This window comes from Leptidea sinapis, chromosome Z (assembly GCF_905404315.1).
Source record: "Leptidea sinapis chromosome Z, ilLepSina1.1, whole genome shotgun sequence".
Lineage (NCBI taxonomy): Eukaryota > Metazoa > Arthropoda > Insecta > Lepidoptera > Pieridae > Leptidea > Leptidea sinapis.
Window position 1 is genome coordinate 24,197,232 of NC_066312.1, and position 13,355 is coordinate 24,210,586.

The following is a 13,355-nucleotide window of genomic DNA, read 5'->3' on the forward strand; positions in this document are numbered from 1 at the left end:
TGAATAACATAGTACTTTTGTTTTGAACATTTTCTGGGATCTTGTTGTAAAAGCATATACATCGCCCCTCAAATGACTTACTTACTAACTTGACTTAGCCGAGTAGTAGGCATTATAAGTCTGTTCCTGGTGTTAACATTATGGTTATGACAGTTTCTAGTATATTCACTTATGTGCTTATGAACATATTTATATTAATATTGAGAGGCAACAGTCAAGATGTTACATACCTAAGTTAATAGCAACTGTACAATATTGTATATTTTTATTGAAAAGAGCGCAAAAAAAAAGAATGCTGGGAGAGTTTCTTGCGCCGCTTCTTCTCTCTCAGAGCGCCATTTGTTTCCGAAGCGGTAGTAGTATCTAGTAGTATAAGAAATGACATCAAAAAGAATTCTAAAGGAATCAATTTTGAGAAAATAAATGCCTTTTATGCCTTTTAATATGTCCATAGTAAAACTGGTTATATCAAATAATTTTTTTTGACGTGAAAAGTTCTTAAGGCAATCTGCGCACACGTGGCTATTGAATTAGGCTGAGCTGTCACCGTCGGGTACGTAACCCTACGTTGAGCAATCAGTCAGAGAAATACACACGTTTAAATTTAATTAGGTACACATTTTTTGTATTACCTTATGGATATACTCGTAGAATCATAAAAATAATTGCGTTTCGATTTTGTCACCTCGCCTTGATGAAGTTTACACTTCTGTCGGGAGGTTATAAACACGCACCGTTTTCATTTTAAATTACTCAAGTAATTCGAAACAATCAGTGTGTATTTTTATAATACTTTCGCCTGACGGTAAGTGATGCACCCTGCCCAACAAGTTTAGTAAAAAGAATTTTCGTTTTTCACCATAGTGGATACATTTCTTCCTTATTTATGTATACCTACTAAAAGGTGAATTTTGAAGCGATATGTTATATAGTTTTAGGGTCCCGTGCCTTAAACGGATAAAACAGAACCCTTATCGGATCACTTTGTGGTCGGTCCGTCCGTCTGTCTGTCAAGACCCTTTATCTCGGGAGGGCGTGGTGGAGGTGTCAGGTTGAAATTAAAACGATACTACTCAGGTCTATAGTCTGTTGAAGCTGTGGAAAAATATATAAATAAAAATAAAAAATCATATTTCTTAGTTAACGTAAAAAAAACGGTTGTAAAAAGGTATTTCGACACTCTCAAGGGAATCATAATTTATACGGTATTTTTCGTTGATCTAAAACTATAAAAATTGGCAAGTTATACACTAGGTTTGACTTTCAATAAGTGATATCACGTCCTATTTTGAATAAAAATATTTGAATTCGAATTTGAGTAGGTACCTATATATTTTTTTGTACTTAGATCTGTTTTATTCCTGTTATCTAATAGGGACGTTTCCTTTTTACTGCGCATGCTATGCATTCTTAAAACGTTGTGCAATAATCGTAAGATTATTGTCACGTTATATTAAACAACAAAAATTCTATCATAATCTTGTTAAAGCGGAAGCTGTAATACAGTAAAAATTTCAGTTGTTTAACTGTTTATTTTGTTATTTTCGTGATAAAGACACTGAAAGATGGACAAGGGAGAGTTAGTTCATAACGGTTCTATACGCTAATTGATATGCTCTACCCATTACAATGCAGTGCCGCTCAGGATACTTGAAAAACACAAAAATTCTGAGCGGCAATACAAGTCTGCACTACTGTTTTGGTGATGACCATGTTGCACTTTGCGACATGTAAAGTTTCTTTTGAGCTATGAGCGTACATTTTCCTTGTGTGCTTGTTATAGTATCTTCAATTGTAAAAAAGTTCAGTAGCTTTTGGGTGAATGCGCCTCAAAACGTTTCTCAAGCCGACTAAATAAAGTTTTTAAGAGTCTTATATCTGCTGGAACCAAAGTACCTACATGATTTTTAACAGCTGGGTAAAGACTAATCCTGTTACTGATATACACTTTGAAAATATAAAATTCGACTCAAATCGAGCTTGACGCACTGGATAGAGGTCCGTCAACTCAAATCGAGCTTGACGCACTGGATAGAGGTCCGTAAATTATTTACAACATACCGTATGGCACCATCCATGCTTGAAGAATGTGCAGGCCGCGGCTTACTAAGTGCCAAAAACCTGCATATCCGTGAGTTGTATCATCACAGGGAATATTTTCTACACAATGGACTTACTCCGCTCTCTTTGTCCAAGAAGAACTGGCAAAAACCGGTTATACATACCTACTTTGTACTCAAGATCGTTTGAGTGTGTGAATGTGGAAAGAGCTTCATGGAGTTTTTTAATTGGTTCGCTCAACTTGAGCCTACCAGGCCCACAGCCTGGTAGGCTCAAGTTTGCGTCTGTGACGTTCAGCTGAAGCAAAAATTGTAGGATGGCATTATAGACACAAATCGGAAGTGCCATCATCCTGCGGAGTCAGACAGACTTATCATTTCGGGCTGTTCTCGTCTTACAAATGCAGAGCATTTTCAACAAATGGCCTGGTGTTCGATTCGATGTTGTGCATTTTGAAGTCTCACTTTATAAGTATGCTTCGGAGCCAGTTCTGGAAAACAGCTGTGCCAAGCTCTACTAAGATCATTTGTTTACAAACAGTACTATAATTATTGCTAAATGCTATTATTGCGTCACGCTTTTTTGTTTAGGTATATTATGTCTATCTAAGTTTTTAAGACGTTATTATCACGTTTCGTGTGATAATAACGTCTTAAAAACTTAGATAGACAAATTGTCGAAGGTCCTAGCTTAGCACACGAGGTATTGACATGTGGTATGTTGATTCAACAGTAATTGTCCCTATAGTCCTTTCCGTAAATTGCCTCGACCAGTATCTCAAGAGGCTCTCGGTTCAGGATCAGATTCAGAAGGCAGCTATTTTTGGAACGGCATGCATCGTGCGATAGTACCTCGTTCTGTCGCCCTACTGTCGGAATTGTCGTGAACCTAAGCCGACGCGACTCATTTATAATAATAATAAACTTACAAACAGTTTCAATCAAAGACTACCCAAACTAGGCATAACCTGTACCTACTATGGTTGCAGGACCACGATATTATATTAAGGGCCTCTTCACCATACCCAAGTAAAGCGTCGATAAACAGTTACATCTCAATTAACATTGTGCCTATAAGTTTTATGACCAATATAACTTTATTTTACATGGTGAACAAAACGACAACTAAGTAATAATAGGATGTGTGAGTGTTAACTGTAACCATGCTAGTTAACAGACAGACGCGGCAAGTAAAATACGGGACAGTTAATCATAGTATGATTAGTGCTATTTGAAGATTATGAAATTAACTGAAGTTACGGGGTAATTAACCTACTTGATACTTGAAGATGGCAAAAGAAGGCCTTAATAAAATGATATCTTGTACTAAAACTTAAAAATACATAAATACACATAAACATCCATGACAAACACGGAAACAAACATTCATATTCATCATACTTACAAATATGTTTGCAGCTACCGGGATTTGAACCCGAGATGTACCATCTAGCTCAATAGTCAGGGCTTCTAGCAACTGAGTTATATGGTCGTATTTACGTACATAATATATGGATGTAAAAACTTATTGGCTGTAGCTAATATTTTTATGTTTATCTTGGCAAGAATATTGAATTTCAAATGCAAAATATGTATTTTTACATTAAGTAAAATTGTTTAGGTTTAGAATTGTTGAAAAGTAATCGGTTTGCTATTAGTATTCTAAGATAAATTATAATAATACATTTTTAAATGTTCTCAGTTCTGTCTCAAAATAAAAGAATTCATTGTTTAATTTACATAACAGATGTATAGGTAATCGGGTAAAGTATCTTACATGATCGTTTTGCAGATAGTAACAAAACAGTTTGGGCTTGAGCGTGGTATAAGTAACTAAAATATAATAAATTAATAGGGCCGTATTACCAAGGCTTGCGTTCATACATAAGTGTATTGTTGTCGCCTAAAGTTAATTGAAACTTGATATAGAAGCCTGGTTTTAATATTGAAACCCTAAAACTTGCTGTGCTGATTATATGATTTTCCCCGCCTTTCAACTTATTACCTCGTTATCATCACTCTATGAATTTCTTCGATAAACAAAAAATTCGGGTTGCACTATGGCTGTGCCGGCCGGCATAAGTGAAAAACTTGAACATTAGCGTTGTGCATTTTTGAATATTTTGGAATGGTTAAGGAATACTTTCGCGCGAATTGCTTTATTTATCAGTATAAAAGTACTAGTATTTACATGGTTAAATACAATATTAATTTATCGTACACAGAAATGACAATTTATTTTACATAAAAAATTTAAAACTTCAGAACTATTACAATTATTTTATATTTAAAAGTCTCTCAGAAAAAAGAACTTTAATCCATAATTTTTAACTTTAACTCATTAACAGCATCATCATCGCCAATCTCTAAAACTGATACAATAAGTAGCTGAGGTAGGAAAAAAAATGAAACAAAAATTAAAAATTTAAACAAAATAATAAGTAACATAGACTTACAAGTATAAGTATCGCCTTAGGGAGAGTCTTCGCTAATGACAAAGCAATTAAACTGTAAAAATATTTCACGGCTGAGATTCAATATCTCTACCTCGTGGTGTTTAGATTAGTTTTTGGTAGATAATATCAAGATAAAATATTTTATTATAATGACAATTTGCTGAAAGTTACCATCCTAAATTGTACTATTGTTACTTGTAGGTACTATTACATATTCTTTGCCACAATTGTTAGACGTTCTCTAGACAGCAACTTTGGCGGGAGAAATTATCAATTAAGTTGACTATCAACTTTTATGGGTTTTAATTAAAGCACAGTAGATATATGTATCAGTATAGAAACTAAGCCTTGTTGATAAAATACTTAACGACGTGTGAGTACACTCCATTGAAGCAATAGGGTTGTCAGATTATTTTTATAACCGACTTTAAAAAAGGAGTTTTGGAACGAGGTTTCTAATGGGCATTGCGGAACGGAAAAAAGTAAAAAGCGTAAGATTTTTATGTATAGTGTAGGTATGTGTAATAGCTATACAGTGAATAATGAAATATTGTTCAAAAGTCCAGCATTATCGGCTTCAACACCCTCGATAATCATGAAAACCACACCCATGATAAGAAAGTTGATAATTTCATGTAGCTCCAACTTGGATTTATATTTTCACAGCACTATCACTTTCAACATCCTCAATAACTATGAAAACGACCCATAACGAAAAAATTTCAATTTGACGCGGCCGCCATCTTGGATTTACATTTTGACGGCACTATCCAGCACTATCAGTTTGAGCACCCTCAAAAACCATGAAAACGACACCCATTATGCAAAAATTGTCAATTTCATGCAGCCACCATCTTGGATTTACATTCTGATACCACTATCTATTTCAGCACCCTTGAAAACCATGACAAAACACAGGTAAGTGTTTTTGTCCAAAATAAATAAATATAAAAAAACATCCTAGAAAACCATTACACCCCACTCATAGAAAATCATCATCTTAGTGTAAATTGTGAATTATGTTCACGAATTTATTATAATCGATCTCGCGGTAACCACCTGTAATTCGAATACCTACTAATTATAATAATAATATAACAATAAACCAATCTTATATAGTATACTAGTTTATAGTTTAAAAAACGAAAACTCGAGTTTTGATGGAGCCGAGTTGAAATAGCCGTATACCACGCAATACGCTGGCATATTTAAAAATATCGCGGAAACAAATAACAACGTGACACTTGACTCGTTTAGACCGCGAAAACCACTTAGGGGCCTCGTCAATTCGCATGTTTGTGTGTGTGTCATTACGAACATTTGTAGGGTTCCGTACTGGTATAGATTATGTCTACTGTAGTTAAAGGTTGCCAGTTGCAATAACGCAATTACAATGACAACAAAAAAAACAAAGTCAATAAATTGAATATTTCATGAGTTGAAAAGAAACGTTACATAATCTAATAAAATAAACTTTTGCTTTTTGTAGGTACAACCTGTTTTGATCATTGTTCAATCAACAAAGTGGAGTGTCGAGACACCGAAAGTTAATTCGATATGTAGGCGTCTGTTATTAGCTACATGGCGAATCGTTAAAATTAGTTTTTATAGTCCTTATACTGTTTTATTTAAAAAGTTACGCACTCGCTATGTAGGCTGTATCAGTTGTGTAGGTAGTCATATAATGTATTCAGTCATTGTCTACATCGCATTGATCAATTCTATAACGAAATAAATCTCCAAATGTTTTTTAAACCTGAGACTTAGACTTGTGTGTCTTCTTCTTCCATAAGATAAATTAATGCATAAAAAACCGATCAAAATATTTTTTAATTTAATATAATATTGTCATATTCTAGAATTTAATTTAATAATTTGGGAAAATAATTTAAATAAATATTATGTATATTAATTACAAAAAATAAAATTTGTAAAAAAGAACGAGTTATTTTTGTAGAAGAACCAAGGTAACTAACCTATAAATTATGTAGGTGTATTATGTTAATTTCCATACGTAGAGTATATTATACTCTATTATAATTAAAATTAGATAACAATCTATAAATACTGATTTGTGATTGTAATTTTAGATCTTGCCCATCAAACTGGCGCCGACAAGTAAAAAACCTGGTGCTAGTGCTATGGGGAAAAGTGGTTCCAGCAACTTATCCAGAAAAAATCCTAAAACAACCATTTCAAGTCCAAAGCCGGGTCCAGCAAAACTGCCAACAGTTGTGAACAAAAATAAATCGTCGGCGTCTGCTAAATTTGGAATTATTTGGCTGCCACAGAGAAAAAAGAATAAACACAAGGAGTTTGCTTACGGTAAATACCAGAATGAACAACGAACTAAGGAAAGGACTCCATCTATGTACAATTTGTGAGTACTCTATCAGGCTGTATAATTATTAACCATTGATTACTTTATTAAAATGTACGAAAAAGGGTACTTGTGTACTGTGACCAAGGTAGTATTTATACGCTTATTGTTTATATTATAGCAAGTTACAAGCAAAGAGGATGTAAAATATAAATACTATGTAATAAGAGGCGGGACTGCCTAAGTAAAAATTAAAATTTAGTTTAGTATGAAACGTGCACTGATTTGACATAAGTTTGAAATAGTAGTAATTACAGTATGGCGATTGGCGGCCAAGTATAGATCTGCTAAGTTTGAAAGTGAATAGTTACTTAAAACAAAGTGGATTTCGGCTATCTTCGTTTTTTACAAGATTATGGCTGTCATCTGTCAATCTATTAATGACTGCACGTTCCATACAATTGAGTGAATCGCTTTTCTCTTAGTGTTTCGAGGCTGGTTACAAGTGTCATTTCTTTTGACATAAGACAACATTTGGTTTGCTAAACTCTATAGTACCTTGATCGCTAGAGCCTGACATTTAAGGTAATTCGGGTTCTGGCAAGTTCTGGTTTGAATCCCGGTGGGTTTCAAACGTTTGTTTGATTAATACGAATGATGAAATTTTAATTATTGTATGATGAATAAGATTTACAGAATATTTGTCTAAATGCTAAAGAATTGTACATAGTAACTACTTACAAACAGAACACAAACTTTTTATTTTCTTTCCTTCATTTTGTCAGTAGAATTATATTCTATCTCATCACCAATTTGGCTTTGATTAGGCTTGCAAAAGAAATGCATATTTTTTAATACACAAAACACTGGAGAGAAAAAAAAACACACACTAACACCAAGAGACTCTATCTAGACTTTTAAATGATCTAAGACATTTTCATACACTTTAAAAAAAACATGTGTGCATTTCACACGTGGTAGAAGTGAAACCATCAAAAAATGATGAAGAATTTTACTATAAAAATGATGAAAACTAGATTACTAAGGGTAAGAGTACTAAGGCTTTGTACTAAGCATGCACGCACAAAATCGTTTTAACACACGTACATGCTGAGGCCCAAGCAGACTCCCACTATGCTTTGGTAAACACGAGTGGAGGGGGAACGAAGCAGAGCACAAAGATAACCACGAACACCAATAATTAGAACGAAAGTAATACGTCGTGCGTATGACGTCAGAATTTATTAAGGTATACTCGCGTCATACATAAGACAATCTAAACAATTTGTTATGTTTTTAAAGTGATAACCCTCACTTCTAGGTTTAACACACAAATAAAATTTGGAAAACGTTGCGGTACTCGAATCCACGACCTCTGGCGTTCCGTGCCAGTGCTCTAACCAATTGAGCTAACCGTTCGAGTGACGTATCGTCATAAAATCAAAATCTTGTATGCTTTGTTCATCGCTCAGGTTTGTTCAGGCTCACGTTGTTTTCCAAATTTTATTTATATATGAGAGAATCTCTTCTTGAACTATAATCGTTTGGTACCAAACCACTGTTCAATAGGAAGCATTATCTCATTTTCTCCCTTGTGAAACATTCGATCGATGTAAAATAAATAATGTTGTTAAACTAATACAAATAATGAAATTAACCCTGAAATAGTTGCTGTAATTCTTAATGTTCGTACGGGACATAAATATTACACGTAAGCTAAAAAAAATGACGTTAAAAAACCAACTGGTATGATACGTTAATAGGTGAGTGAAAATCCGTGACCAAAAGACAACGTTTCGATTATAATACAATAAGAATACTCACCTCTTTGTATATGTCATAGACAGAACCTACTTAAAAATACTTTTTTCATTCATTCATAATCTTGATTTGATACAGATAAAACGTGTTTAAACGCAAATCATACAATGGGTAAATTTAATTTGATACGAGTATCTGAATTAATCTGGGGTGCCAGCAGATATTAAAATGATACAATTTTTTGCCATGGTCCAGTGTTATTACCTGCTAACTTCCACATAATATTATGCTCTACATGAAATAACACAAGAAAAAGACCACCAGGTTCAGCGACAGCCACATTATCACTGCCAGTGTTACGCCATTGAATACCTACGTTGATAGTTTCAATAGTTTCTAAACTTTCTAGAAATTCTTCCATTTTATTATACAACAAGCAAAGCTACGTTTAAATAATACAAGCTATTGTCAAATATAAGACCAATCTGCCACTTAAATGTTAGGGGATCCATATATAAGCTAGTCCCATAATTTAGCGGCTGATGGTGAAAACAAGCGCATAATTTAATTTGAATATTTTTTTCCGACTTCAATGAAACAATGATACTAATATTAGTCCCTGAGAACCGGTGATTGTATTTACTAACTTGATTGAAAGTTGCAACGTCTACTATTTATTTTTGTGGCAGAATAAAGCGCAGCGCTAGAAAAGAAAAGAAAAGTAAAACTTGTTAGATGTCAGTTGTCAATATTATGTCATTTCATAACCGAAAAAAAAAACAAAGTAAATCACAAGCAGTAAGCACAAGTCACAACAAAACTTTTAGAGGTACCTACCTAGCAGTCTGCAACGTTATATTTGTAAAGAATCCTGCGTAAATAAAATCAATTACTATTGTCACACCTAAACTACGTCGCACTTAATAAAATGAAGACTTCAGTAGGAGACTGATGTGATTGTTCAACTATATTTTTGGAAATATTTGTAGTTTAAGTTGGCATAAAGTAGCAGAACTTTTTGGTTCATTTAATCAAAATGCAAGAGAAGAATGACTTTGAGTTCAAATCTATTATGAGTACCTGGCGACGTTTGTCCGGTGAGCAAGAAAAGTCGGCTACGCTTGGAAGGTGAATCAAGATTGTAAAGTAATAGTAATGCAATGCCACATAATACACGTTACTGGCTATTGTTTATGAATACGCATTAAGATGACAGTGTCATATTATTATTGTTATATGAAATGAGATCTTTGATATCATCTTTTACCTGTGTCATTTTGCAGTAGCAGATTCTTATGGCTGTTAGCATTTAGTATTTATCGAAAAGTTGTGTAAAGAGGTTGTCAACATTTTTCCAGTATGTCTGGAGATTCATCAAACCACCCAACCAAGATTGATGAAGGTGCAGCTTTATTGGTTCCAGAGAAAAATGCACCAGTTGTAATTACAGGATTGGAAGTAGGTGCTGAGGCTGTGTCTCAGGAAACCCAAACAGTGATGGAAAAAGATAATGAAAAACAAGAATTTTTAAATTCCAGTGGGGATTTTGGTAGAGTAAGTCAATTTCTATTGTCTTTTTTAAATAGAAAAAGTAGGCTTTCTCTTAGGTTAGGTAACTTGGCTGTGAAGTAGCCATATTTTAACCATAATTATATAATTTGTTAACATTGTATAGAATTATGATAAACGACAGCCCTAATTTCACTGCATATCAAGTTTTTATTTATCTTAAGACATGAGATTCAGAAGCAAAGGCTTCACAAATATTTACTTCATACATATTGTTTACCTGAGACATGAGTGAGCCATGACCATGCTAAAAACACATGTCTATAAAGTGATGTTTTTGAACAAAGGTGGAATTTCATATGATCTATAAAACCCTGAGAGGTTTCATTACACAGGATGCCGGCTAGCTGGGTTCAGCACTTCTGGTTCTGACAGCAGCACTTTCTTCTACTGCCAGTAATGGGCGAGCACTCTATGTGTTTCGGTTTGAAGGGTGCAATAGTTTGATATTACTAGGCTAGTGGGACTCAACATATTGTCTACAAGTGACACACACAATTGGATGTAATTCCTGAAAAACATTCCAAACCACAATCATGTTGAAATAGAGTTAAGAACACAAAAGTGATTTATATTAACAGACTGACAAAAAATGGCAGCCCTACTGTCACTCTTTAAATGACATCATGACTTAGTAGCCCAACCCACATGTATGAAATATAACATGTATTTATTAAAATTTAAACATGAATTCCTTAAAATTTTTATTTCTGTGTATTGTTGCTCAAATTAATATATTTCTCTGTAAATACATCTCGTTATTTTAATACAATTCTTTCTTTGGTCCTGTTTGTTTTAGCTTTTGTTTTTCATAGTAAGGTTTTTCCAGGTCATCACACTCCATATTAGAGGAGGCAAATGATATTAAAACTTCTTCCAAATCTAAGTTTGCTTAAATATTTGTTCTATTCTGCGAATCAATGTTTAGGTGGTCACAGGAAGTGTGGAGTAAAAGAACAACAATTATGAGTGTGGAGTACACCAGGGTGTCACATCTTTATATTTGTTGTGAACCTTTGTTTTCTGAGCACTTACATGTTAAGTAATGCAATCAAATTGTATACAGAATCTAATCATTTAATAGAAAATATAGAAACTAAAGCAGAACATACCAAATGCCCACATTTCACCATATGCATTATTATATCAAGTCACATGAAAGTAAAGTTTTTTAAAGATCCAAATCCAGCTGTTTACATGTATGGTTTATAAAAATGTATATTATTAAATATTGTTACTTTATCTTTATAGGATACATCTATTGATAGCAGCAAAGATAAAAATGAAGAAGAGCTCATGGAAGATGACAAGGCTGTCACCAAACCACCCGATAAAGAAGACAAAAGTGAGAAGGACAAGGTTGATAGTGTTTATATTGGACCACGGTCATCTGAAAAGAATAGATCTACCTCATCTGCAGAAGAAGAGGAAGACTGTGGTATCAAGTGTCTGTATTATTGTCTAATGTGCTGCGACTGTGTGCTTATGTAATGTAAACATTGTTGCATTTATTGATCTCCTATGGCTGTAGGATTACTTATAGTTGCATACTTTGAATAGCAACACATATTTTCAACTTATTTTTTCAATGTTTCGAATTGTAACTAGAATGCGACTAAAATACTCACATCAAAATGTCTCAAATGTTGACTGCTAAATGTTACTATTAGTCATAAAATTCAGCAACCATCTGAAAAAAATATTATCACTTTGCTTTGGTAAAACAGTGAATCTTTATATTCCAGTGATTAGTAATCATTTTATTTACACTTATTTAAATAAGTTTCTTATGAACTTTATAGTATTACATAAAGATATTATATTATGAAAGTATTTTTAAAGTAATATTAGAGATATACGGTTTTAGGAACAAACATTTACAAATCCAAATATATTTTAATGGTTTATTCAAAGACTTAATTGATCAATAGAATGAAATTCATAAATTACACTAACTTGATTCAGCAAAGAATGTTAAAGTTTGTTTATTTTTTGTTTTTCAACAAGGGTATTATGAATTTAAATATGTATTAAAATTAACTGTGAAATGTGTAAACTATTTGCAAGAATAGACCCAAATGTGCCAAATTACAATTTTTAATTGTTTTTGTGAATTGAAATTGAATGAGTTATGATATATATGTTAGTTGTGTATAATTTGTCATGTCTCATGAAATATAAAAGCTAAGATATTATACTTCAATAATTAAGAAATCTATAGAAGTGAAGAACTTGTAGATGTATAGGTTTTAATTAAGTAATAAAAAATCTCATTTATTTATTGTTTGACTGAGTTTGTATTCTTGTTAAACAATAAAACTTTAAGTTTTTGTAAAATATTATATTTACAAGTACTTATCATTGTTAGTAGAAACATTAGTAATAAAATATATTCTTTATAGAATATTTCAAATATATTTGTTTCTACATTTTATATATTGTGCATCATATAGTATTGTTATGTCACTAAAGAATAATGATTATGCTTACATTGCAAATGCTTTAATAACAGAGTTGAATTTAAAAAAATCATTAACTGATAATTTTTGTTTCTGTAAGCAACAAATATACATTCCAAGTAAGGGACCTCTATTTGTGATACAGGTAACATATTATTGTGTGTTATATTATTAGATTTAGATGGCTTACACAAATTTTGTTGGATTGGATGTTTAACTGTGGACATATGTGAGGTGCTACTTATAGTTTTATACTGGTTCACTATTTTGAATAAAATAACTATACCTTGTATTCTTTCTCTAAAAAACAAGCTAAAATTTTGTTTTGGCTTCTTTGTAAAAATCTTAACAAGTAATTTTTTTATGTAATGCTTGAGATGTACTAACCTACTTATAAATTAAGTCTTATCGATATTGTATTTGCACACTTCATACAATTGTCAAACCTATCTATGTTGCTATGCTGCTTTTTTTTCTTAAAATATTTTGTGCCGGTGCAAAAGTCAACTACTGTTATGGTTTATGATAGTTTTCTTAAAATATAGCAATAATTAGCTCTATATGCCAAACACTATGTGTCCACATTGACATCTGCTTTTTAGTAAGCATAGTTTTATTCTATTTTTTGAAAATTGTACTTTTTAGTATTTCAATAAAATATATTTTAGTATTATTAATGGTGTTTTCATTTACCTACTGTACGTTATTAATTACGTATAACTTATTCAGC

The 13,355-nt window shown here is 32.6% G+C and overlaps 1 protein-coding gene across 1 annotated transcript; it reads left to right on the forward strand.

Moving 5' to 3' along the window:
* The first annotated feature begins 9,432 nt into the window (after nt 1-9,432).
* Nucleotides 9,433-13,298, forward strand: LOC126978729 (uncharacterized). The gene is made up of 3 exons (XM_050827766.1): nt 9,433-9,725; nt 9,956-10,151; nt 11,418-13,298. The coding sequence occupies exons 1-3, from the start codon at nt 9,634-9,636 to the stop codon at nt 11,655-11,657; spliced, it is 528 nt and encodes a 175-aa protein (XP_050683723.1). The 5' UTR covers nt 9,433-9,633; the 3' UTR covers nt 11,658-13,298.
* Nucleotides 13,299-13,355: the final 57 nt, after the last annotated feature.